This window comes from Rutilus rutilus (genome assembly GCF_951802725.1).
Source record: "Rutilus rutilus genome assembly, chromosome: 16".
Taxonomy (NCBI): Eukaryota; Metazoa; Chordata; class Actinopteri; order Cypriniformes; family Leuciscidae; genus Rutilus; species Rutilus rutilus.
Window position 1 is genome coordinate 5,889,880 of NC_140224.1, and position 25,354 is coordinate 5,915,233.

At 38.2% G+C, this 25,354-nt stretch overlaps 1 protein-coding gene across 3 annotated transcripts in view; it reads left to right on the plus strand.

Moving 5' to 3' along the window:
• The window catches only part of plce1 (phospholipase C, epsilon 1), a 92,827-nt gene extending 68,123 nt beyond the window's left edge, over nucleotides 1–24,704 (plus strand). Inside the window, exons 8-34 of one of the 3 annotated variants that reach the window (XM_084434491.1) lie at nucleotides 1,398–2,067; nucleotides 2,704–2,889; nucleotides 2,966–3,083; nucleotides 3,295–3,475; nucleotides 3,817–3,939; nucleotides 4,025–4,161; nucleotides 4,245–4,483; nucleotides 5,232–5,293; nucleotides 5,430–5,595; nucleotides 5,795–5,902; nucleotides 5,978–6,094; nucleotides 6,197–6,355; nucleotides 7,418–7,547; nucleotides 7,790–7,831; nucleotides 9,547–9,656; nucleotides 9,749–9,866; nucleotides 11,216–11,347; nucleotides 14,019–14,312; nucleotides 15,691–15,854; nucleotides 15,948–16,209; nucleotides 17,425–17,543; nucleotides 18,285–18,413; nucleotides 18,805–18,996; nucleotides 20,388–20,549; nucleotides 20,639–20,851; nucleotides 22,313–22,544; nucleotides 24,568–24,704. In XM_084434491.1, coding sequence (XP_084290617.1) covers nucleotides 1,398–2,067; nucleotides 2,704–2,889; nucleotides 2,966–3,083; nucleotides 3,295–3,475; nucleotides 3,817–3,939; nucleotides 4,025–4,161; nucleotides 4,245–4,483; nucleotides 5,232–5,293; nucleotides 5,430–5,595; nucleotides 5,795–5,902; nucleotides 5,978–6,094; nucleotides 6,197–6,355; nucleotides 7,418–7,547; nucleotides 7,790–7,831; nucleotides 9,547–9,656; nucleotides 9,749–9,866; nucleotides 11,216–11,347; nucleotides 14,019–14,312; nucleotides 15,691–15,854; nucleotides 15,948–16,209; nucleotides 17,425–17,543; nucleotides 18,285–18,413; nucleotides 18,805–18,996; nucleotides 20,388–20,549; nucleotides 20,639–20,851; nucleotides 22,313–22,498 — 4,519 coding nt within the window. In that variant the 3' untranslated portion in view covers nucleotides 22,499–22,544; nucleotides 24,568–24,704. The remainder of the gene's footprint in view (nucleotides 1–1,397; nucleotides 2,068–2,703; nucleotides 2,890–2,965; nucleotides 3,084–3,294; nucleotides 3,476–3,816; nucleotides 3,940–4,024; nucleotides 4,162–4,244; nucleotides 4,484–5,231; nucleotides 5,294–5,429; nucleotides 5,596–5,794; nucleotides 5,903–5,977; nucleotides 6,095–6,196; nucleotides 6,356–7,417; nucleotides 7,548–7,789; nucleotides 7,832–9,546; nucleotides 9,657–9,748; nucleotides 9,867–11,215; nucleotides 11,348–14,018; nucleotides 14,313–15,690; nucleotides 15,855–15,947; nucleotides 16,210–17,424; nucleotides 17,544–18,284; nucleotides 18,414–18,804; nucleotides 18,997–20,387; nucleotides 20,550–20,638; nucleotides 20,852–22,312; nucleotides 22,545–24,567) is intronic. The other 2 variants (XM_084434492.1, XM_084434493.1) reach the window with 2 other exon arrangements.
• Nucleotides 24,705–25,354: the final 650 nt, after the last annotated feature.

Sequence of the window (25,354 nt, forward strand, 5' to 3'; positions counted from 1 at the left end):
TTACGCCGCACCTGTCTCCCGATCCTCTCTCCCGTCACAGACTTCGCTAGATCATGCCCCCCTTGCCACATAAACCTTACTTTTCTTGCGGTTAATTCATTTTAATGAAATTAAAGCATGTCATTAAACGCAACATTTATAAAAATAGATCTTTACCTCATCCATGAACATGATTTTTCGATTCCCGTCTGACTGATTTACATCCACGGTGGAGTTTAAAACGACAGTTCCCATCATTCCACGCTCCTTCACATCGTCATCAAGCTACGCCGTTGTTGTTGTAGCGCCCTCTAGCGGCAGAAAATCTTGCATATTGTACCTTTAAGATAACCAGAGGCCCCTGAGCTACAGCATTACGGTAGGCCTCCCACCATAGATAACATTTTTTATTTGAGCTCCCTGCCAATTGTTTATGTCAAAATGTATCTTGTTGATACACCGGTTAGCATTGTGTATGCTGTGTAAAAATAGGGGTCAAAAATAGTTGAATATGCAAATGAACTCTTTGCCAGTAGGTGGTGCTTGTGGAACAACAGAATTATAGCAGTTACATAAACTAAGTAGAGCTGCGATTATAAACACTACGTTATTATAGGCATTATACGGAGATAATATGAAAAGAAAATGCAATTTAAAACTTTCCTGGCCAAAATTCAAGTTTACAGGTAAACCATAAATTAAACAAAATATTATTTATTCTTCAGCAGTAGATCACAACAATCACTTGGCATAAATGTGGGCTATTTGGTGATTGCAAACTGCTTTAAAAGCGCAAGCACGTAAAACACGCAACAGCACAACGGTTTTACTTTGAAACAGGCAGTGTTCACCTAAATCATAGCCTTTTAAAGTTGATCGCATTTAAGCAATTTGTGACTCCTATTTTTCAGTCCCCAGATTTAAAACATCCTGAAATTAAAATTGAGACTTTAAAGCAGCACTGATGACAGATTATATCCACTCGCAAGTTACCGAACACGCGTTCAGCGCAGAGCGGCTCTCTCGCACTGTATGACGTGTCCAGTCCTGAAAATGTAGGGTTTGTCGTTTATAGAATGCGGTTGTCTCTGCTGTAAACTCCCAGGTAAATGGAAACCTGTGCGTTATTGTGCCCCTGCCTTTAAGATCAAGACGCCAGCTCTGCCACAGTGCACAAATCAAAGCAGTTTGACTAAATTAATAGCAATGTATTGTATTATATTACGGCCCCTCAATTTGTGTGTCATAGGTAGACAGTGCTCTTCAATATTGTATGCTCTTGTTAACTCCATTTACAAGACTAATATGGCATGACCTCTTCCAAGAAAGTGAGAAGTTTTCCAGACAGAGTTGTGTTTATTCAATCACTTGATCCTTTTATGTCTGCTTCACCTGCTTCATGTAAATCTTTTTTTTAGGTTTCTAGTAGGGGACCTCTCAGACTCTGAAGGGGACCCACTTGAGCTGGCTAAGGACATAGATGTCCAGATCATAGAGGAGGTGCATGGACCCTTTAGCCACGGTACAGAGCTCATCCCTTGGTACGTGCTCTCACTTCAGCCAGATATTCACCAGTTCCTGCTCCAGGGAGCAACCGTCATCCACTATGACCCTGAGACCCATCTCACCGCCCGCTGCCTCCTTCGTCTACAGCCTGATAACTGCTTCCTCACCTGGTCCAAGCCCCACAGTAGCTGCGGCCCAGGTGGAAGAGCCAGAGGCTTCATGGGACATCCACCATCCCCAGACCACTTACTCCTGGGCCAACCTGTGCACTGTGGACTGTCCGACGGACTCCTGGACCTTAACGTGGTGAAGGCTGTGTTTATGGGTCACCCTGGAGTGGATGTTAACTATGTGTGCCTGCAGCACAAACTATGTAATATGAACCCTGGTGAAAATGGTGTCACGCTGCTATATGGACTTCACACCACAGACAACAGGCTTCTGCACTTTGTGGCTCCCAAGCACACGGCATGCATGCTGCACAAGGGCCTCCAGGAGCTGCTCAGTGCCATCAGGAAGATCAGGAAATTTCCTGACCAGAGACTGCAATGGCTGCGAAAGCAGTATGTTAGTTTGTACCAGGTAGATTTACATCTATTCATTTAGAAGATACAATTAATCCAAGTGAGAACACAATACAAATAGACCTATCATTCCAAGTTTTATGTTTTTTTTTTTATGTAAGGATTTTGCTAATGTTTAAAAAAAGAATGTGATTTAAAACATTACAGCTAGCAGAATGAATGTTTCATATTATGCTAATTTATCCCTTAAACACAGTTAATATTGTAACAATTATTACAACCCGTCTATAAAACAGCCTGCTGGTCTTACACTAGCTAGCCACCAAGTTGGTTTCCACTGGTCATGCTGGTCTGGTTTGACAGTTTTAGAAGGATTTAGGGCACTTGTCAGCTGATCAGGCTGGCAGATCTACTGGCTGACCAGCTAAACCAAACACCAGTTTGGCCAGGCTGATAGACCAGCCGAACCAGCTTAAACCGTAGGCTGCTTTTAGCTAAATATTTTTGCACATATGTTGTGTTGAATTACTGAAGTTCTCACAACACAAAACACATTCCACTTTTTACGATAATTGTTTCCTTTTAACATAACTCTGCTAACTTTAGGTCCGCTAAGGCACAGCTTTCTTTTTTGGAAGCTCAATTCCATTCATTATTATGCATTTTTATATTGCTGTAAAACTCCTTTTTCTAGGAGGACGGTAGATTTGAGGGGCCCACACTGGCCCATGCTATCGAACTGTTCGGTGGGAGACGCTGGAATATGGGCGCTAGCGGCCCTGGATCCACCAGCAAAAGTGCAGAGAAGAACTCAGTCCAGAAAAACAGTCCGCTGGGCATCAACTCCAATGTCAAAAAGAAGAAGAAAGCCTTAGTCAGGGTAAGAAGAGAAAGACTGGCAATGTCAAGACCTGGATTAGCTATGTCACTTGAGTAATGCACTGTACTAATCACAGGGGGACAGTGGCGATGGAACAGATGATGAGATGATCTCACGCAAGACCAGGAGCTGTAAGGAGACTTTAGGCAGGAGAGAGTCAGACCCTTTGGAAAGTGTCGAGCAGGAAGAGGCTGGTGAGAGTTACTGAACATTTTGTTGACAGCTAATTGGACTCTGGTAAAACATAATTGTAGAAAAATGTTGAAGATGGTATTTCAACTGTTTCACCAATACTTTTTTTAATTTATACACTGAAGAAACTTGAGAATATAAATAACTGGTTTTGTGTTTGTGAATGTCTTTAAGAGATCAGGGACATTGTGGCATGTTTTAATGTTTCCATAGAGGACTGCAGTACCTTTGGCCACCCTGGACCCTTTTCCTTATCCAACAGCAAAGGCCAGTCTCCTGGATCCTCCTTGTCCTCTTCCTCATCTTCCTCTGGCTCCTTTAGCACAAACATCTCCACCCCTACACGCCCCCATTCCTCCCCCATTCTTACCAGCAACTCCAAAAGTCAGCCAGGGTAAGGCCACTCCCTCTGCAGAAATACAAATTCAGTGCAGTCCCAGAAAGGACATGGGCTTCACAGGATCATGTTCTTTTTAAGATAATTTCAGATGTATCTATTCAAGATCTCATTTGTCATACGCATGCATGTTTAAGCTTACGTTAAAGTGATGCAGTCTTTCAAAGATGTTTCAGTGACGTGTGCATCTGTAAATCACATTTACATTTGGCAGACGCTTTTTATCCAAAGCACCATTTACCTCAAAGTAAATGGTGAAGAATAAAGTGGATTATTTGCCTTGAAGCTTGTTGTAAAGGCTATTTTCCTTCAGAACTGACTGTGTTTTGTGGTCTCAGGGCCTGGAGCAGTCGGAGCTGGCATGGTCGAGGGAAAGGTTGCTTCAGGGGCTTCCAGGAACTCATGATCTCTGACAGCATCATGAGCTTTGTTGAATTTGTGGAGCTCTTCAAGTCTTTTAGGTAGAACACACTTTTCCCTCTAACCAAATACACAGCTTGTGTTTTGAATCTGGATGATTGTTAAAAGTTTCCCATTTGTGTCCAGCATTCGGAGTCGCAAGGATCTGAAGGATCTGTTCGACACCTACGCAGTGCAATGTAGTCGCACGGGTCCTGACTCTGTTCCTCTCTACACCACATTGAGGATTGACGACAAACTTACGGGACTGCAACCAGATCTTGGTGGGCATGTGTGAATAATAGTCATTTTTAAACCAATGTAACTGATGAGGTAGGATGTTTTTACAAAGCTGATCTCTTCACAGATCTCCTAACTCGTAATGGCTCTGACCTGGGCCTTTTTATCCGCACGCGGCAGCAAATGTCTGACAACCAGAAGCAGATTTCAGATGCCATTGCAGCTGCTAGCATTGTGACCAATGGCACTGGAGTGGAGAATTCATCGCTGGGTGTGCTGGGACTGGCCATCTCTCAGCTCAATGACTTCTTGGTCAACTGTCAGGGAGAACACCTGAGCTATGATGAGATCCTTAGCATCATACAGGTGAGTAAAAGAACTCCCTGAAAGTTGTCTTCTCTTTTCGAGAACTCGTCGAACTTTTCTGATCAGACCTATAATTGTTACTTTGAAATTAAAAAAGGTCCTTCCTGTTATTAAGCACATGAATATGCTTGTGTAGTAATTTATAGACTTTAAAAAATACATTTTGAGTAAATTTGGCACATAAACTTTAAAGTGAAACCTAACAGGTCTGAAAGAAAGATCTAAAGTTCACTCTTTTTTTTATATTGTCTTACTCATTTATGTTATTGTATATAACAGCATTGAATGTTTTAAATTATGCATACCAGCTAATGCCATAAAACATCACCGGACACAAATTATGTCATTTCTTGGATGTCATTAAAGACATTCCTTTTGTTATTTAAAATATATATAAGATTGTTATAGGAAAAAAAAAATTCTGTCTTTTCAAACTATGTTAAATCTTGAAAAGACATTTTCAAGCCAACATTCAAACTTTGTATTGAACTATTTTCCTTATTTATGTGAAACCTTATTGTCAGAAAAGAAAATTGCTTCAAACTTTTATCAGAGCGCTGTCAAGGGTCTGGCACTGTTTTAAAGTTCTCAGTGGTGGGTTAACAACATGGACAATTGATTCTTCCTTTATTAAGAATAAGAGTCGTTGACTGACAGTATGATATTTGCAACTCATAAATCACCATAAGACATCTAATGATATGCATGCCAATGTAATAACATTTAATTAGTTTTTTTGTTTCTTTAGAAATTTGAGCCTTCTTCAAACATGCGTCAGATGGGATGGATGTCGTTTGAAGGATTTGCCAGGTCTGGTTTTATTAAACATATTTGACAAAATAATGTGGACCAGAAGTTTCGGAAACAATACTTTGGTAGATTTGGATAATATGCTATATTCATATAATCTCTGCTACATGACTAAAAATGAATCTGCCTCTCGAAGGTTTCTAATGGACAAGGACAACTTTGCCTCTAAAAACGAGGAGTCTCAAGTGAACCTGGATGAGCTCCAGTATCCGCTCTCGTACTATTACATCGAGTCCTCTCATAACACATACCTCACGGGCCATCAGCTGAAGGGAGAATCTTCAGTGGAGCTTTACAGCCAGGTACATCTTCAGCCGGACTTCTCTGTTTATCCTGAACCTGATCCAAGGCGAAAAACGATTCACAATGCACTCCATGAATATTTATTGACGACCGCTGTTTCACATGCCGTACTGTAGATGTCACTTGCTTGTGAATGTAGCTAAAACCACAGCATGTCAATGCATGCGTTTTGAGTTTGATTTATGGCTTCTGTCACAGGTTTTGCTTCAGGGCTGTCGTAGCGTTGAGTTGGACTGCTGGGACGGGGACGACGGCATGCCTGTTATTTACCATGGACATACTCTCACTACTAAGATTCCTTTCAAGGTCTGTTTAGAAATCAATACTTCTGTTGATTTTATGTATGTTTTCTGCTGACTGAAATGCTCTTGTGGTCTGTAGGATGTTGTCGAGGCCGTCAATCGTGCAGCGTTTGTGTACTCAGAGATGCCTGTGATTCTGTCCATTGAAAACCACTGCTCTTTACCACAGCAACGCAAAATGGCTGAGATTTTTAAGGTACCTGTCTGCATATTTACACTATATATGTTCTCAAGCTGCTCATTTGATTAGTCTGTGTCCTGTGGAAGGAGAACATTGTTCGTATGTTTTTCTCTTTAGACTGTTTTTGGAGAGAAGCTGGTGACCAAGTTCCTGTTTGAGAGTGATTTTGCGGATGAGCCTTTGCTTCCATCTCCTCTGCAGCTCCGAGGGAAGATCCTCCTCAAAAATAAGAAGCTGAAAGCTCACCAGGCTCCAGTGGACATTCTTAAACAAAAGGTAGATGAGAGAGTGCAACACAGAACTTATATCAAGACTATTTGATGTATACACAATTTAGACTTATTGACAATTATCCTTCTACAAAATCTCATCTGAATGAATCACAGCAGCCAGACAATCAAATTGGAACTGCCCAGTTTGGCTAGCTCTTGCCATTTTTTGTGCATTAGTGATGCACATAATTGAACTGAGGCGGTTACAGCGATCCATCACGCCACATTAAAGAACATCAAAATTACATTTTATTGTTTGTATTTCATAATAAAATGGAGAGAATTTGAAAGCTGAGACTTTGTTTCAAATCAAAAGTAACAAAGCCTAAAGCTTATTGCAATTATTGGATGGCAGGCATGCTACTAATAATGTTTAGTGAAGCTTTGTTTACACATTAACAGGAAACAGCATAGGCTAAAAGGTTGATCTTGAGATTTAAGTATCAATAACGATTCATCAAAATGAGGATAGACTACAATCTATATCAAGAGTTTGGCACTCCAAAATCATTTCGTCCAAACCCAAAAATCCTTTTTTTTTTTCTCCTTTGTAATATTTTTGGTTCTTGAAATTTCATAAATCAAATGTCATATGAGACTAGCTTAAGATACATTTCTTTCCTTAATATTGCTCTATGTTAAGGTATTATAGACATAACAGTATAAGTTGCTGTAACAATGATTTGAAACAGTGTATTTTGTGAAAAGCGTTATATAGATAAATTTGACTTGAATCTCTGCACTGATTTTGGTGGAGCGTCTGCAGAATGCATTTAAACAATTTAAAATGTCCTTAACTGAGCTGGAAGTACTACACCCGTGTTTAAAAGCACAATCAAATTAGCCAACATATTTAATAAACAAACATGCAAATGGTGGGGAATGTGTGGAATTGTGCTAGTGACAGACTTTCTAATTCTGCAGAATTCTGCACAGCTTTAATGTAGTCTCGACTAACTGTTAAACATTTTTAGTATCAACAAATTTCATTGAGTCCTTGAAGCATCCAAATCAAGAATTAATATTGGAAAGGTTTCTGAACTTTTTTGTTCCTCCGTTTCAAAAGGCACATCAACTGGCTCACATGCAGGCCCAGGCCAACAACGGCACAGTCAGCGGAACGTCCCTGGGAAACAATGATGAAGAAGAAGAGGAGGAAGACGAGTATGACTATGATTATGAGTCACTGTCTGATGGTAATCATACTTTGCGTAACTCAAGCCAACATGTCCTTTATTTCAACTCGAATCGACTGCAATTATCTGAATATTGAGTGGAATTTTCTGTTCTGTTCACTAACCCTCTCACAAACTTTTACTGTTCCCACGATGGCACCTTCACTCTGTTGCATGCTAACCCTTTTCAACCCCCCCCCCCCCCCCACACACACCTTCTTTCTTTCATTTTCTTCACTCTTTTTTTTTCTCCTTTTTATTAGCCGATGTCCTCAATGCTTCCACAGCCTCCTATGGCCAGGAAGGTAAATGTACTGTGTGTGAGCATATGTGGGTGGTTGACAAATGGACATGGTTTTAAATATTGTTTAAAACTTTAGGATAAAAGTATATGCATTTGTATTAGGAAAGGTGTAAGTTATAGTCTTTTTTTCTCAAGTTTGTAAGTTATTTCAAGTCATTTGTTAAAATTGGAAGACCCCCAAATTATATATCAATGCATTGGTCACCACTTGCTAAAAATTGTTCAAAAAGAAAAATTGTGGACAATTAAAAAAAAATTCTGTCCAGCAAAAATAGTGAAGAATGTTGGCTTTTTTCATTGAAGACAGTAAAAATGTCATGTCAACTGCCCATGTAAATGTGTGCCGTGATGTGCGTTGCTCTTACTGCTGTAAGCTGCCAGTGTGTTGACTCTGATGTGATTGCTTGCGCCAAAAAGAATAATGGTGCTTGTGTCTGAGATCCTTCAGGTGTGTGCTGTCTGCTCTGCCATGAATAAATCAGTATTTTTTTACTGTAAAGATGGGTGGTACAGTGTATAAACAAAACAACCCAAACTCGCTTCCACGTTCGCGGTGTTTTGAAAATGGCTCGACCTTGCTTGCGGCACTGGCTCATCAGTGGGGGAAAAACAAAGCCATCTGGTTTCTCATGCCCTGCACTGCTCTCTGTTAAAAGAGACTTTGTTCTTTCCCAAACATCCTTCCCCAGAGACTCAGCTATGAGTTTGTGCAGTCAGGGGAATGCTGGGCATTTACTCAACCTGCTTTCTTACTCTGGGTGCACCATGATTTTAAGTTAAATTTCAAAAGTTGTATGCGATTTGTTTTGTCATAAGGTAAAAAGCAAATCTTTGTTTGTGACAACCGATAAACAGTTAATTGCCTTTGTGATAAATCTTGCCGTCTAACGAGGATCTGACAGTGTCTGTGGGTTGCACGTCTGCAGAATGAATGGTCATGCGATTTTTAATTTTTACATTTTCAGTTTTGTCAATCATGACCAAAATCTGAGTCACTATAAAATCGAAATTGCCAAATCTTCTTTTTGTTATGGAATACAGCAGTGTGTGTTGTAAATGATTTATCCATCCAGATCATTATTATTTTGTTAAATTCATGTGCCCTCATGAATACCCTTATTCTATACTCTGATGACGTGTTTACTGGCACAAGGGCGAGACAACCTTCCACTCAAACCATAATTAGCCAGCAACAATGATCCAATCAATTCCCAATGGACAATTAAGTCCCGCCCTACATTTTTTTTTTTCTTGTTCGAGAAGCCGTTTCACTTGCAATTTCTGTTTCATGCTGATTTGAAAGGGATAGTTCACCCAAAAATGCTAATTCTGTCAAGTTGTTCCAAACCTACACGACTTTATTGTGTCATGTTTATTTATTTTTTTGTCTATTCAGTGTAAATAGTCGCCAAAACTGCTTGGTTACCAACATTCTTCAAACAATATCTTCTGGTGTGATCAGCAGAATAAATAATGTCATACAAGGTTGAAAGTAAATGACAGAATTTGCATTTTTGGGTGAATTATCCCTTTAAGAAGTAATGGTGTCATAGTGTTTTTTTGGCTTCTACTTTCAAATATGACTGCTTTACCTTTATGTGCTTTGCGAAGTTTTTATTTCGTATTCAGACAAAATTGTTTTTTTGTCGCTTGTTTTGGCTGAAATTCTCTTTGGGTTTATGTAGAGATGTTTCTTAATCTTATTCTTTTCTGCAGACAATATTCTTGACGACAAACCCGAAGGCAAGTCATCCACTGAGAAACTTCAGTATGAGTCCAATGATGAGATGCCGAAGCGTTTTAAGAAAGCGGGAAGCAAAGGAAAGGTCAGTACAGAGCAGTATCAATGAAGCTTTGAGTTATTTTGAACCTGAACACTGACATGATCTGTGATGGTTGTACTTGTGTGCACTTGCAGATGTTTGACATGGAACTAGGAGAGGAGTTCTACCTGCCCCAGAATGAGAAGGAGAGCAGACAGATCGCTCAAGAGCTCTCTGATTTGGTCATCTACTGTCAGGCTATCAAATTCCCAGGTTTCCATCTCATCCAATTATTACACAACCACATAAAGGAAAGTTTATAGTTCTGTCAGCATCTGGGAAACACATAAGATTAGTGATGCACCAAAGAATTTGGCCAAAAATTCTTTTTCAAAACCGTTTTAGAGGGCTGAAATCATCGAGCAAAATTGTGACGTTAATTATTGCTTCTCCGGTAGCATATTTTGACTCTGTCAGTGTCTATTTTATGTGCACAACATGGAATAAGCTACAACAAGTAAACATGTCAGTGTGTGACGCTAGGGCTGGTTGACGATATCGATTTGTCATTTTTAATCGATCTTCATTTTGATGAACCAAGATCTTTTAGGCTACACTCTTTTCAGCTGATGCGCGAACAAAACAAATCACTAAGCGTTATTTGTAGTGTGCCTCCCATCCAATAATCACAATAATTTTTGTGCTTTATTAGTTTTGATATGAAACAAAGTCGGTACGAAGTAATAGCACAAAATTAACATCAGAAGGTATGTTGAAAGAAACAGTAGGACTTACTGAAATGTATCATGTCTCATTCATTTGCTCAATCAGTGTTTTCAACTGTGAAAGACGTCAGTAAAACAGCTTGTAAACAATGTCACGTAATGTTACATTAACCTTAGGAAAGCCATTCAGTGTCCATATAGCTCGAATTTTGATAAATACATGCACTATTACACATTCATTCCATTTTTACTTAACCTGTTGTCATCCTTTATTTACTTAACCTTCATTAATGTATGTTTGAATAAATCATGACGTTTTATTATAGCCACAACGAATTGGTTTCACAATGAACATAATTATATCATTAAAAAGTTTATATTTGTTGCAATTTAAAGTTTATATACAGCTCAGTTTCTGTAAAAAAAAAAAAAGAAATAATAATTTCAGTGCATCACTACATAATATTTTTGTGCAGTTCCCTTCTAATGTGTTTGTGCATGCCGTCCACAACTAACTGACACAGACCCAACGTGTTCACTTGCGGAAATAGATGCATCCGAGAGGGCGAATGGATGTTTTGGGGAAGCTACTTTACAAATCTAGCCTCCCAAGCTTCATTCTGAGTAGCTACAAATTTATTCTCCAGTTTAAGTTAAAATAAGTAACACTTCATCTCTTGCATATTTGTGCTACATGGCTCATGTAAACTGCAGTTGAATTAGTGAAAAAGGGCGGGTAAATTAGATTCAGGTGTTTGGCTTTGCTGGAAACTGTAATAGTCCCAGAGGCGAGTCTTGAACAAACAAACAGTATCAAGCTCTTGAGTTTTGGAGCGTATACTCTGCAGCCATGACCTTACATATGTGTTTGTTTGTGTTTGTGTGCGTGGGAACTAGGCCTCTCCACCCTCTCCCCATCAGGCTCTGGAAGGGGAAAAGACAGAAAAAGCCGGAAATCCATTTTTGGCAGCGCTCCTGCTCGTGGAAGCCCCGGGGAGCCTGTGACGTTGGTCCGAGCTCCAGGGAAAGGTACGGCTGCCTCGGCTTTGCACGGAACTGTGCACAGGGCATGCAGGAAATAGAACACCCACTTAGAGCACCCATGGGAAAAGGGCTCTCAAGTTTTCCATTATATTGAAGTCCCTCGAAAGCGTATAAAAATGCCTTTCTACAGAATATTTCCAGTGACTGACTGTCTGAGAAAACAAGCATGTACTTTTTGAGTAAAAGCACTTTTAAAGGGCAAGCGGTTCTTGAAAATTGAAAGCTTAAATGGATGTGAACTTCCAGCCATCCCAACAGAAGTGCATCTTTTATCAGTTTATTTTTTTTAAAGAGACAGTTCACTCTAAAATGAAAATTCAGTCGTCATTTATTTGCCCTCATGTTGTTTCAAATCTGTACAAGTTTTTTTTTTAATTAGAAGAATGTGCTGGTCGCTCTTTTCCATGCAATTACAATGAATAGAAAACAACAAGCTTCAGTCGTATAGACTACGTTTGATTCTTTTTTGCTGCTTTTTGGAGCTTGAAAGCCTAAAAAAATTGGACGATGTTTGAAACTTTGTTTTTCCTAGCACTTATGTTACTGATGAATTGCTTGTAGTATTCCTCATTTGCAAGTCTAAAGGAATAAATGTAATTGTAAGTCTCAAGAGCATCTCTACACCTTTTTTTCTGTGGCATGAAATATCTCTGTGCCCTGGTAAAATATTACTATTAAATCCTTTCCTACGATTATCATATACCACGGGACCCTTAGAATATTTCTCCTGATAATATTTCAGCAATCAAGTAATATGTCTTCTATCAGCTGTTTAGAATCAGAAATACTGATGCCAGATTCGCGAATTAATCACTGTTTTAATCTAACGGCTTTGCCAAAAGGTCTGAATTCTTCACGATTCAGTTTGATTCATTGCCAAATTTTCGCAAAACCCCCAAAAAAAGAGTGCTGGATGAGGTGGATATTTACCTACAGTCCATTGTAAGAAACAAAACTTGCAAATGTCTTGTATAGTTTATCAGCGGTGAAGCATCTCTTTATTGCATATGTAGCTTGTGAACAACCTTGTACTGCAAAGCCAATATATAAATATAAATTTTGTATTATTATTATTATTATGTATAAAATATAAAAATTACCAGCTCAAAATAAAAACAAAATAAATTTGACTTGTTATATTTCACTGTAAAATTTAAATTTAAGAAATAGAATATAATAGTATTATTTTATTTTACATTACAACTGTAAAATTGCAATACTAATATTTATGGCTGTCTTGATTTCTTCATTTTCAAACATTAAACCATCAAACTTTTATTTTGTCAGAAAACCGCATAAAACCTTAAATCTTCTCTTTTGTTGATGAGCGCTTCTTATCACAAGTACAGGAAGATGGTTGGTGCATGTCGTGTTTCCAAATGCACATATGGCAAGCCGTTTTGATTTTTAATCTTTCACAGGAAATGAATTTGTGATATCAACAATTCAGTTATCATTAGTTAAAATGCTAATTGTTGATATCAGGAATTACATTTCCACTAGTAAAAACTATAATTCTTGATATATCTAATTATTTTTACTAGTTAAATGTCAAGGGGATGGAAAGGCGTAGCGCCAAACATTAGTCAAACATTTCTTGCGGTGAGTAGATCCAAAAATAAACTCAAAAATCAGAAAAAAGATCTGCACACAAATATAGGCCAAAAAGCTCACAGGATTTTATTGTCCAGAGGCCACAAATAAAGTAAAAAAGTGCAAGGTGCACAAAACATTCTCGGTTTCAACCCTTCATCAGTGCCATGTGTTCCCAAGCATACACCTGAGGTAATTTACAGGCTTATTACCGTAATCCATGTACTGTAATTTACCGTAATCTGATTTTATCCCATATTAAAATATTTACATCAATGGTCTACATAATTATACGTACATTTCACAACAATCCTCTTTTCAAAACTTTGAAAACTTAAAAAAAAAAAATCTGACCATAAACATTCTCATTCCCATTATTGAAAATCACAAAAGATTATCATCATCCCTACACGTCACACGATTAGACATTGAAATGCATAATAAAACAACAATTGACAGTAAATTCCTCATTCATGCCCAAAGGATATAGACACTGAAGGGTTGAACCCGAAACCGTTTGTGCACCTTGCACTTTTTTACTTTATTTGTGGCCTCTGGACAGTAAAATCCTGTGAGCTTTTTGGCCTATATTCGTGTGCGGATCTTTTTTCTGATTTTTCACTAGTTAAATGTCACCATAGGCTGCCAGTCAATTGTTGATTGACAAGCATTCTTTAAAATGTTTGTGGAAGAAAGTAAGTCGGTCAGTCAGTCAGTCATAAAAGTTTGGAACAAGCATTCTTTTAATTTTTAAGTGAACTATTCCTTAAACAATCATGTGCAAAACCCTAAACCTTGCTGTAATGTTCTCAGTGTGTGAGAGGATACATTTGTAGTTGCAGACTTTCCCCTTCTCTAAACTTTGTGCTCTGATTTGTCTCTGCCAAATTACAGATGTGACTCAGCCTCACATAAGATGTTTATTTAACTATCTCATAGTGCTTGATTTTCACTTTTAAACAGTTTCTATGAAATAAATGTTTAGGTTTCTTGCCATTTTTTTCAATTGCAACTTAAAGTCAAAATCCAAAACTCAGATATGGAATGTTCTGTTCTTCTGCAGCCAGTCTGGAAGGCATTCGTATGAACTGGGAGGAACAAACCTCGCTGACGCTGAGCCCGAGCACCTCTCTTAGCTCCATCATCCGCACACCCAAATGCTACCACATCTCCTCAGTCAACGAGAACGCTGCAAAGCGTTTATGTCGCCGCTACTCCCAGAAACTCATCCAGCACACCAGCTGCCAGCTGCTCCGCACGTACCCCGCAGCCACGCGCATCGACTCTGCCAACCCCAATCCTCTCATCTTCTGGCTGCATGGAATCCAGCTGGTCGCCCTCAACTATCAGACTGACGGTAAAGAGCGTAATCTGCTCATCTGCAACAGCACTGGGATATAAGCAGTGTGCATGATAGTGATAGACTGATATATTGACCAGGACAATCAGGCCATCCACCTATATTTTTAATGAAAGCGCAGGTGTGGCCATTTGTAACTTAAATGTGTGAGGCTTCCAGTGTCATTCGCTTCCAGTTATTTTAGCTGTACAAAAACAGTCTGTTATACAGCTTGATATTTCAGGCTGGTTGATTTACTGTTTACTGTACTTTTGTTATTTATCTGGTTATTTATAGTTATAAAGAGTCTCTGGCTGATTGGTTCACAGAGGCTGTCATAGATGTGGCTTTATCAATATGGAAGACCAGTGTATAAAACATTAAAGGTGCAGTAAGTGATTTCTGAAAACAACCCCTCCCTTCATTGCTCCGCCCCCAGAATGCACGAACACGCAATGCAAGAGTGGATGTCTCTTTATCATAGCTGAAGCGAAGCAAAATAAAGCTTTGTGAAAAATAAAGCAAAGATGACGAATGAATGACAAGGAAGAACAAAAAAACCTAAAGCTCTTGCCAAATCATAACTTTAAACTTCTTAAATATAACTTTTCCAGTGATATTCTTCTGAGCTTTTCTCTTTTGTAATGTCTCTCAGCCATCTCTCTTTCTACAGTCTCCCTCTTGCTCACTCTCTCTCCTCCCCCATCATGAGTGGACACGCCCCCTGCTGCTGATTGGCTACAAGTGTGTTATGCTGCTCAGTCCAATCCACTTTCAACAGCGTTTCTCAGAAATCACTTACTGCACCTTTAAATAGATCAGTAATTAAATGTACTATTTTATTTAAATTAAACCAATAAATTAAATAAATACATTTTTAAATATTACCATATTTAAAGGGATGGTTCACCCATAAATCATCAATTACTCATCCTCATGTTATTCTTGTATGGCTTTCTTTATTTTGTGGAATGTAAAAGAAGATGTTTTGAAGAATTGTGGTTTTGTTAACTTAAAAATTAATATTTTGTCATCATTTAATCACCCTCAGGTTGTTTCAAATCTGTTTGAATTTCTTTCTTCTGCTGAACCCTAAAGAAGATATTTTGAACTATGGAAGTCTATGGGGCACAGCAACTGTTTGGTTACCGACATTCTTCAAAATATCTTCTTTCGTGTTTTCCACTGAAGAAAGAAATGCATACAGGTTTGGAATGACATGAAGGTGAGTAAATGAATCTTGAAAAATAAAAACATTTTTGGTTGCTAATTTCTTATTGTTACCATTTAATTTAAATATGTTTAAAATCAGTCAACTATATGTAAATATAATTCAGATATGTTATTGAGCATTATTCTAACAAGATTGTTATGTGGATGGTATATTCTCCTCTAGACCTGCCTTTGCAGCTGAACGCAGCTCTGTTTGAGGCTAATGGTCACTGTGGTTATGTACTGAAGCCTCCAGTCCTGTGGGAGCGAAGCTGCCCTCTATATCAGCACTTTTACCCTCTGGACCGAGACCTGGAGATCATGACCCCTACGTTATACACTCTCACTGTAAGAGCCTTGAGTATCCCATATTCAGCGTTAAAACTACTTTTGGATACTCCAGCTAATCTAAAAGACATGAATTAATTCATATGCACACAGATTGTTTCAGGGCAGAACGTGTGTCCTGGTAACTCAAACGGCAGTCCCTGTGTGGAAGTGGAGGTGTTGGGTATGCCGGCAGACAGCTGCCATTTCCGTACCAAGCCCATACACCGCAACACACTCAATCCCATGTGGAATGAGCGCTTCCTGTTCCACGTGCACTTCGAGGATATGGCGTTTCTGCGCATTGCTGTGGTGGAGAACAACAGCTCACAGGTCACCGCTCAGCGGATACTTCCCCTCAAAACCCTCAAACCAGGTAGAAAACTCATTACAGGAGCATAGTGTAATTACTGCTGTACTGAGTATTGATTGATAACTGCCACCTGATATTTTACATGCTCTACACTAAAATATGTTTTTGAAAGAAGTATCTTCTGTTAACCAAGGCTGCGTTTATTTGATCAAAAATAAAGCTTGAAAAAATCATAAAAAATGAGTACAATTTAAAAGAACTGTTTTCTATTGTAATATGTTTTAAAATGTAATTTATTCCTGTGATGCAAAGCTGATTTTTCAGCATCATTACCCCAGTCTTCAGTGTCACATGATCCTTCAGAAATCATTCTAATGCTGATTTGTTGCTCAAGAAACATTTCTTAATATTATCTTATTATTATTATTATTATCAATGTTGAAAACAGTTGCTTAATATATTTGTGGAAACCTTTTACAGCGTCCTTGCTGAAGAAAATTATTTCTTTGAAGAAAATTCTTACTTGACCCTAAGATCTATCAAATTCTCACTATCTATATATATATATATATATATATTAGGGCTGTCAAACGATTAATCGCGATTAATCGCATCCAAAATAAAAGTTTGTGTTTACATAATTTATGTCTGTGTACGGAGTATAATTATTTTCTATATATAAATACACACACATGCATATATATATTTAAGAAAATGTGTTATTTATATATAAAATATTTATATATAATATAAATTATATATAATATAAATATATATACACAGTATATACATGCACATATTCCTTAAATATATAGGCTACATGCATGTGTGTGTATTTATATATAGAAAATAATTATACACCGTACACACACATGTATTATGTAAAAACAAACTTTTATTTTGGATGCACAGCCCTAATAATAAAAAAAAAGAAAATAATAAAAAAAAAAAAAAATATATATATATATATATATATATATATATATATAAATAAAACAATTTCGAATAAATAATATAAAAAAACATCCTTTCAGTCATTACTTAGTATTAATATTAAATTATTATAGTATATAATAAAATATATATTATATTTATTATATATTTTTTTTATTGTCTGTCAACAGTTGTTGTACAATCACTTATTGATGCCTTCAGATTACTCCATTTGATCATGTACTGCATTGAATGAAATTCTGTGTTGTTGTTGTGTCTTAATTCAATTGATACGTGTCCACCTTTGTCCAGTATATTTCATTTGGTTTCTGTTGATTATTCCAGGCTACAGACACCTGCAGCTGAGGAACCTGCACAACGAGTCTCTGGAGGTCTCGAGTATGTTCATCTTCAGCCGCAGAACAGAGGAGAGTCCCACCGGAGGACCGCTGCCTGCGTCTGTGGTGAGACAGTGTTCATAACCCACTTATAAAACCACACAGATGTCAGGATCACAGAGAGATATTTGTGTTACATGTTAGTATTGGTGGAACTGGACAGCAGAAATAAAACAGTTTACATAAATGAATCCTCTATACGTGCCATTCAGTCCCACAGGGGAGTAGACCGTATGTTTGAGAAAACATTGTGCAAATATTTCCGATGTTTTTAAAACTCTGGAATGTGCTGCATTCCTCTCTCTCAGTCCCTGTCATCCGAGTGCAGCCTAATTTCATTAAAAACAGGAAATCATAAAGACATAGGTATGCTACTGTATACAGAAGTGCCAAGCCTATTCAAACTGCTAAAATATGAAGAAATACTAATAAAAAAAAAAAAGACTAGGGTAACAAAATGTTTATATCTATCTGTATATTGATACATTATTATAAACATCATTGGTAAAAAGTATTGGCAGAAACTGTGGCAGAAACTGTTATTATTGTGTACAGTTATTAAAACTTTTTTCCTTTTTGGTCTTCTCTCGCCACTTGTGTCGTCTCCAAAAATAAAAAAATTACAGTAGGTGCATGTATACACAATATGTCTGAACCATTTTATTTATCTAAACTGTCACTAGTTGTTTAATAGCTCTGAAACAATGTTAAGAATGTGCTCTTTTGTTTAGCAGCATGTTATATGTCTTAAGTTTTAGAGTGTGAAAAAAAAAAAAAAGTGAACTCTGTTCCCTTTTTTCCTGTCAGCTGTTCAACACGGAGGAAAGACGCGCCGCTCAGCAGCACAAAGTGACAGTGCATGGAGTTCCAGGCCCCGAACCCTTCACCGTAATGTGCGTTGATGAATACACCACAGCCAAACAGCTCCTGGACTCTGTAAGTGTCAACACAACTGAACCGAGCCAGTTTAGACAGGTTAGCACACACACCAGAACACTGTTTAGTGCAATGAACTGTCTGAGGGCTCTGTGAGAGGACATGGACAACTACTGTAGATGAAGTAGTGTAAGCACTCTGTGTGTGGTGCAATCACGGATTTAGAGTTCTTTTAGAATTCCTGAGGACCGATTTTTATATGTTCTGAAAATGTTTCGGATTAACCTTGGAAGTGGAGCCAGTGCCAAACTGTCCTCCTTTTAAATAATGATTGTCATTCATTCTCTCATTAGGAACAAGCAGTGTTCACTCCAGTGTTTACTGGTCTGGTTCACATTTTCTTCATTCCTCAGCACATAAACGCATGCTGAAATAGTCTCTCTCTTGCCAGTTGTTTCCGACTACGTCCTTCAACTACTTCCTGATGGAGGAGAGAATGCCTCTGTCGAAGGAGAAGAGCGAGTCAAAGAAAGCGCCTCAGCAGCGCCCCCTAGCGAACGATGAGCGGCTCCTGAAAGTTCTTCACAGCTGGCAGCCGGAGGAAGGATATGTGGGCAGAATATGCCTGAAAACCAAGGAAGTGGTAACAGCCCTTTTCCCAGATTGTGCTTGCTTTCATTAATTAGATTTCTAAGGGTCATTCCTATTATGCAGTACCATTTGAAAGCTCAATAAACTACCATTGAAAAGTTTGGAACAATTATGAGCAATTATGCTCACCAAGGTGGCTTTTGTTTTCTATTTCAATATATTTTAAAATGTACTTCAGTCTTCAGTGTCGCATAATCCTTCAGAAATCATTCTAAATGCGCTGATTTTCTGCTCAAGAACTTTTAAAGTTATAAATGATTAACAAGATGGAAATTGAACAAAAACCTTTTAATTGGTTACCAATTGACCGTTTGCAAAAAGACCCGCCCCCTTTAGTTACCGTTGCTATGTCCGACAAGCCACGCCGCTCTCTCGCCACACATCATGTTCTCACGCAGTGAAAAATACATCGCAGAGCAGAGAGGACACTGACAACACGCTGACAGACAGGACAGACCAGGTTACTTTTGATACGAAACAAAGTCTCACCTTTCAAATTTGGTCATTTTTTAAAAGAAATTTAAACAATAAATAGCGTTTTGTGGCTCTTTAATGTGTCTGACAGATCGCTGTAGAGTCTCAGTTAAAGCTGCTCGAGAACCGATCATCTCTTCCCTCTAGTTAATTTATAGCATCAAACATGAATGAGCATAAGAAGGAATGTTGTTTTAACCGCGGAAAGACACACCGTTAATCTACTAACTCTCCTGACTGCTTTGTCAGATAAAAATGGCCGATTCGGCAGATGGCGGATTGTGATTGGTCAGATCGCCTGTCAGTCAAACTCCCTGCGAAGGGTCAGTTAAAACAATATCCCCCAGAAAACACATTTTCTTTGAAACATTTTGATAAAAGAAAATTTGAAGAAACAGACTGTCAGTATATTAAGAAATATTTGAGGTTTTATGTTAGAAGCACCCAGCGAAAGTATTAGTTTTTATTCATATTTTGAATTTCTTTATTTTTCCATTTAAGTTTTAGAAATGTAGTTTTGCATTTTTTTTTGCCATTTTTATTATTGTTATTTAAAATATATCTATAGTTTTTATTCATTTTTATTGCAGTTTTCATTTTTAGTTAGAAACTAGATGAAGTTGTTTTGTTTTTATATTTTATTTCATTACATATAACATTAACAATTAACATTATTCATAATTCATTTCATGTTCACTTAAGGATATTTAGAAAAACAGAACCGAAAGAAAGCCAGAATGATTTCAAGCTTTGAAAATATGTATTTTTTTTTATTTTTATCCAGTGTATTAGGATAACTCATAACAGGATTGACCCCTACAGGCCTCACCTCCAGATCCACACCCATTTCTTTTGTTTATACGTTCACCATTTAATTCTTGATCTGTTGCTCCTCCTGGTGGCTCATAGCAGAACTTCAATGAGAAGAATATAGTGATGGAGAGATTGGAGGAGGTGAGCAGCGGAGAGGAGGACACGTTCTTCGTGCAGGTTCATGATGTTTCTCCTGAGCAACCTCACACTGTCATCAAAGCCCCCCGTTACAGCACAGCCCAGGACATCATCCAGCAGGTCAGATATCACTGTCTGTGACATTACTGGAAGATTTCATCTCTGTCATGTTGATATCAAATTAGCTAAGCTGCTGTGGTCTATTGCAGACTCTGAGCAAAGCCAAGTACTCTCTGAGCATCCTGAGCAACCCCAACCCATGTGACTACGTCCTGATGGAGGAGCTTACCAAAGACGCGGGCAGTAAGAAGTCCTCCTCGGCTAAAGCGTGCCAGCGTGTGCTGCAGGACCACGAGTGTGTGTTCCAGGCTCAGAGCCGGTGGAAGGGCGCCGGGAAGTTCATCCTCAAGCTCAAAGAGCAGGTGAACGCCTGAACGCCTGCTCACTAATCTATGACATGAAAAACAAGCACAACAACATCTGAAAATATAATGATGCCTTTCTGTTGCTTCTCTATGAATGAAACATTTTACAGACAGATCAGTTTTGCAATGTTTTTGAAAGAAGTCTCCTCTGCTTACCAAGGATGCAGTTATTTGATTAAAAATACAGTAAAAACAGTAATATTGTGAATTATTATTATTATTATTACAATTTAAAATAGTTGTTTTCTATTGTAATATGTCTTAAAATGTCATTTATTCCTGTGACCAAAGCTGAATATTCAGCATCATTACTCCAGTCTTCAGTGTCACATGATCCTTCAGAAATCATTCTAATAAGCTGTTTTGCCGCTCAAGAAACATTTCTTATTATTATCAATAGCTATGCTTCTGTCAACTTATTTTTATGCGCATTTTGGGATATCGTATAAAAACCACTGGATGGAAACGTCAGTATGTGTGTAAATTCTAAAACTGCGCAAAGCGTATGTGCTCAATTGAATACATATATCCAATAAGATGTGCTTAAACTACGATGGAAACGCATTTACCAAATAAATCTGTTGAGTTTGCATCAACAGAGAATGTGATTGGATAACTGGAGTAACCAGTGGATCAATTTCATTACACAAATGTTGGTTTGGTCGTTCTGAAATGCCTAAACCAAAGTCTGTCATCAAAATGATTTGGTATAATGGCCTCCCAGAAGCATCTCGCACTATTGCGTTCAGAAGCATCGGGCATTAGAACACTGCTTTATCCACAAATGTTTTATGGGATAGTCCAAATTTGCGGACAAGTTAAATTCACAATTTTTAGTGGAAATAGAAATCTTTTGTAATATTATAAATGTCTTCACTGTCACTTTTAAACTATTTAATGCATCCTTGCTGAACAAAAGTATTAATTTCTTTCAAAATATTGAAAAAAAACCAACACAATCTTACTGACCTTTTGACTCAAGACAATATTCGACTGCAACAATGCTTGTTTTCAAACTTTTTTGTATTAACAGAAGCTGGGAGTGTTACTTTATTTATTTAATTACTTTTATTTAGCATTTTAATGATGATTAGAGTTGAAGTATTTCAATAAAAAACTAAATATTAATATATAAAATATATATATATATATAATAAATGAATTGACCTGAATCCAAATGTTTTTTGTCATATGACTGGAAAGGTCTTTGAAAAGGAAATTCCTTGGTCACAAAGTGCTGTATTGAAATGTAAATAGCTCAACAGACAGCTTTGGATATCAAAATTGTTAAATTCCCTGATATATGGATATTCATATAAATATATTTATTATTGGCGTAATATGTATTTGCACAAATCCAGACTTAATCACACTGGTGCATGAACAATCCTGCTTAGGATTTTTTTTCTTCTTCTCAGTATGTTAATGGCATTTGTTTTCCGGTGTCCCGTCTCTCAGATGGCCCGCGAGGACAAGCGTAAGGGCGTGTCTTTTGCCAGCGAGCTCCGGAAGCTCACGGGTCGGAGTCGGAGCTTGACTGTGAACACCAGCACGAACGGCCCCACGGCCCCGGAGCCGGCACACAGTAAGGAGGAGAAGGCTGCATGTCCCAGCATGATGCCTCTGCCCGAGGCCTCGGAGTGAAGCAACACTCTGCAGTGTGTGTGTGCAGTGCATGGAGCTCCACCAGGTACCAGACACTAACACACAGCAGCCATTATTAACACCGTTTTTTATTGTACAGTCTCATATCTAACAGACAGAAAACGTTACTGATGGTATGATTTAGTCAAAGTTGTTAGTCTCTGTGCTGCTAGTTGAGCAGTGCTATCTGAGAGTTTGCCATTCTTTGTTTAACAGAGTTATTAATGAGCAGCGCACCATGTCTTTACTAGCAGTGGAAAGTGATTAATGGCATGTAATATTTAATAGACCTCAATCATATTCAGTTTGCCGCGAATGAATATAAGGTGTACAATATAGTCATTGGTGTTTTATCACTCTGTAAGACGGACACCTTTAAAATAAAGGGTAACTAACCAGACTGTGTAATTATACATGTAAGCACTGAGTAATTATAATTAACCTGTACTTGGTATAGGGTTAGGTTAAGATTAAGGTTTGGTTTAGTTGCTTGTAATCATGCATCATTTATAGTGAATACTGTAGTAACTACATGTAACATGTGAAACAAGGACACAGTAAAACAAAAGTGTTACCCAACATATCTGATGACTCTATAGCTGTGTTTGAAATCTCCCCCTGTACCCTCATTCAATATTCCCTATATTACTGCACTAATATAGTCCACTTGAAGGAGTGAATGAAAACGAGCGAGCGGATTCAGACACTGAGTGCGCTGGAAGGGATGCCGCTTTTGCAGTTTAATAATCATTTGTAACTTAGCGAACTGCCAGCTCCAGTAGCATGTATAAATCTTATCAAAACAATTTAATTATCAATTAAAAAAATAATTTATACCTGGATTTTATGCTGTATCCACATTGGAGCAGCAGTTTGGGAGATGGATGGATGATTCAGGTGTGGGCGCCATCTTCTGGTGAGATGTGGGAATTCATTCGGAATGAGACCTTACAGTGCATTATGGGTATTCTCTAGCCCTTGAGTGTTCATCAGTTTGTACACTCGTTGTTGCAGTGCATTATGGGATTGAATGAGTGCACTTGATAATGTCCACTTGTTTCGGACACCACTACCTCTCCTCAAATAATGCCCTATTTAAGGGTTTAGGGGGCGATTGCAGACACAGCCTATGTGTGTTCCTCACAGCCTCGCTTTCGTTCATGTCAAATCAAACTGTGACTACTGCTCGGCCCAAAAACAAAAAAGCGCTGTTTGGATTTAAATAGGCAAATGCTTAAGAGTCTATGTCAATGATTGGATCATTATTGCAGTGAATATTGTGTTGTTGTTTTTTAGCATGTTATATGTTTGGCAACAGTTCTTTTAACCCTAGTTGGAGTGTGTAGCTTTTCTCATCATTTCTTAAAAAAACATGAAGGAAGACGCATCATGGCCATATTTCAGGATGACAATGTCAAGATTCAACAGGCTCAAACTGTGAAAGAATGATTGGGAAGGGAGCATGAAGAAGTCTAGATCTTAAACTCACTGAAAGTCTTTGGGATGTTCTGAGGAGACTTTACAGAGTGCTGGACTCTTGCATTGTCAATACGAGATCTTCACCAAAAATGTATGCACCTCTTGATGGAAATATGTTTTGATGTTATTTTCATCAAGGGGAGCATCCATTTTTGGTGAAGATCTTGTATAAATTCAGCCTTGGTGAACATAAAATATCTTACTGACCCCAAACAATTGAACAGTAGTGTAATAACAAAAGTTCACACATAATACAAATATTGAGGACATAAATGTATTAAAATGTAATTTTATTAAGCAAATTCATCGAGTGGCATTTTTGAGATGTCAACAGTAACAGCATTTGCTCTGTGTCTGCAGTGCTGTGATATGAGCAGCTCAACAGCTGTTATTCTCATGTAACACAGCTGGAAGACTAACCAATCAGCATCCAGGTCTAGAATGATCCACTTTGTAACAAAACATTGCATTTTCACAAACTCCTTCACTCTCCGGTAGAAACATTTCCATAATGCATCACGTTTTCATTTGAAGAAACTCGCTGTGCGACCGCAACTAACCTGAATCTTCCCGCCTGTCTCTCTCTTCAGAGTCTCTGTCGATGGGGCTGAAGGCCTGGATGGCCGAGGGACGCTTGGGTTCTCAGAGAGTGTGTGTGTGTGGCGGTCGCACCCCTGCCCCCTCCGGCTGGTCTCTCCCGCTGCTGTGGAACTGGAAGCTGCATAAATGAGTCCAGAGCCAGAGCAGCACCTCTAGTGTTCACCACTCTCGCACGCGGCTCAGAGACTCGCGTCGCTCAGTTCAGCAGCGGATGTCAGGCGAAGGCAGTTTCTCCTTACTTCGATTCTTCTTCTTGTCCTACTTCAACAGTACTGTAAGTGATGAATGCGTTTAAATGCATTTCATTTTCTTTTGTGGTTTTGCACATTACTATTATTTTGAAAGTTTAATACTTTATTTACATCCCTGTTTTGGATCGCTGAGCATGAAAATGCCCGCAGCGTCACACTATACAGGTTTTTTTTACTAGTTGACTCGCGAATCTTACGAGTTCAGAGCAAATGCACAAGATTTCTCGAAGGATGCGAGGCAGATTGGTTCTGCATATTTTAGCAGCTAATTGAATTTGATGGCTTTCATTGCACACGTCCTGTACCTGTAGACAACACTGCAAGCAAACATTGCACGATGTTGAGCGGTACCTTTCTTTACACAGCCACAAATCTATTTACAGTATTAGAAAAACGCCTCTTTAAATGGTACTTTATTTGAAGATTTCTTTCATTAGAGCACATAATCTCCCCCTTCACAGCTGCAGTGCAATTATTAAAATAAATAAATAAATTCTTGCATTTACAGAAAACTCACAATATTAAA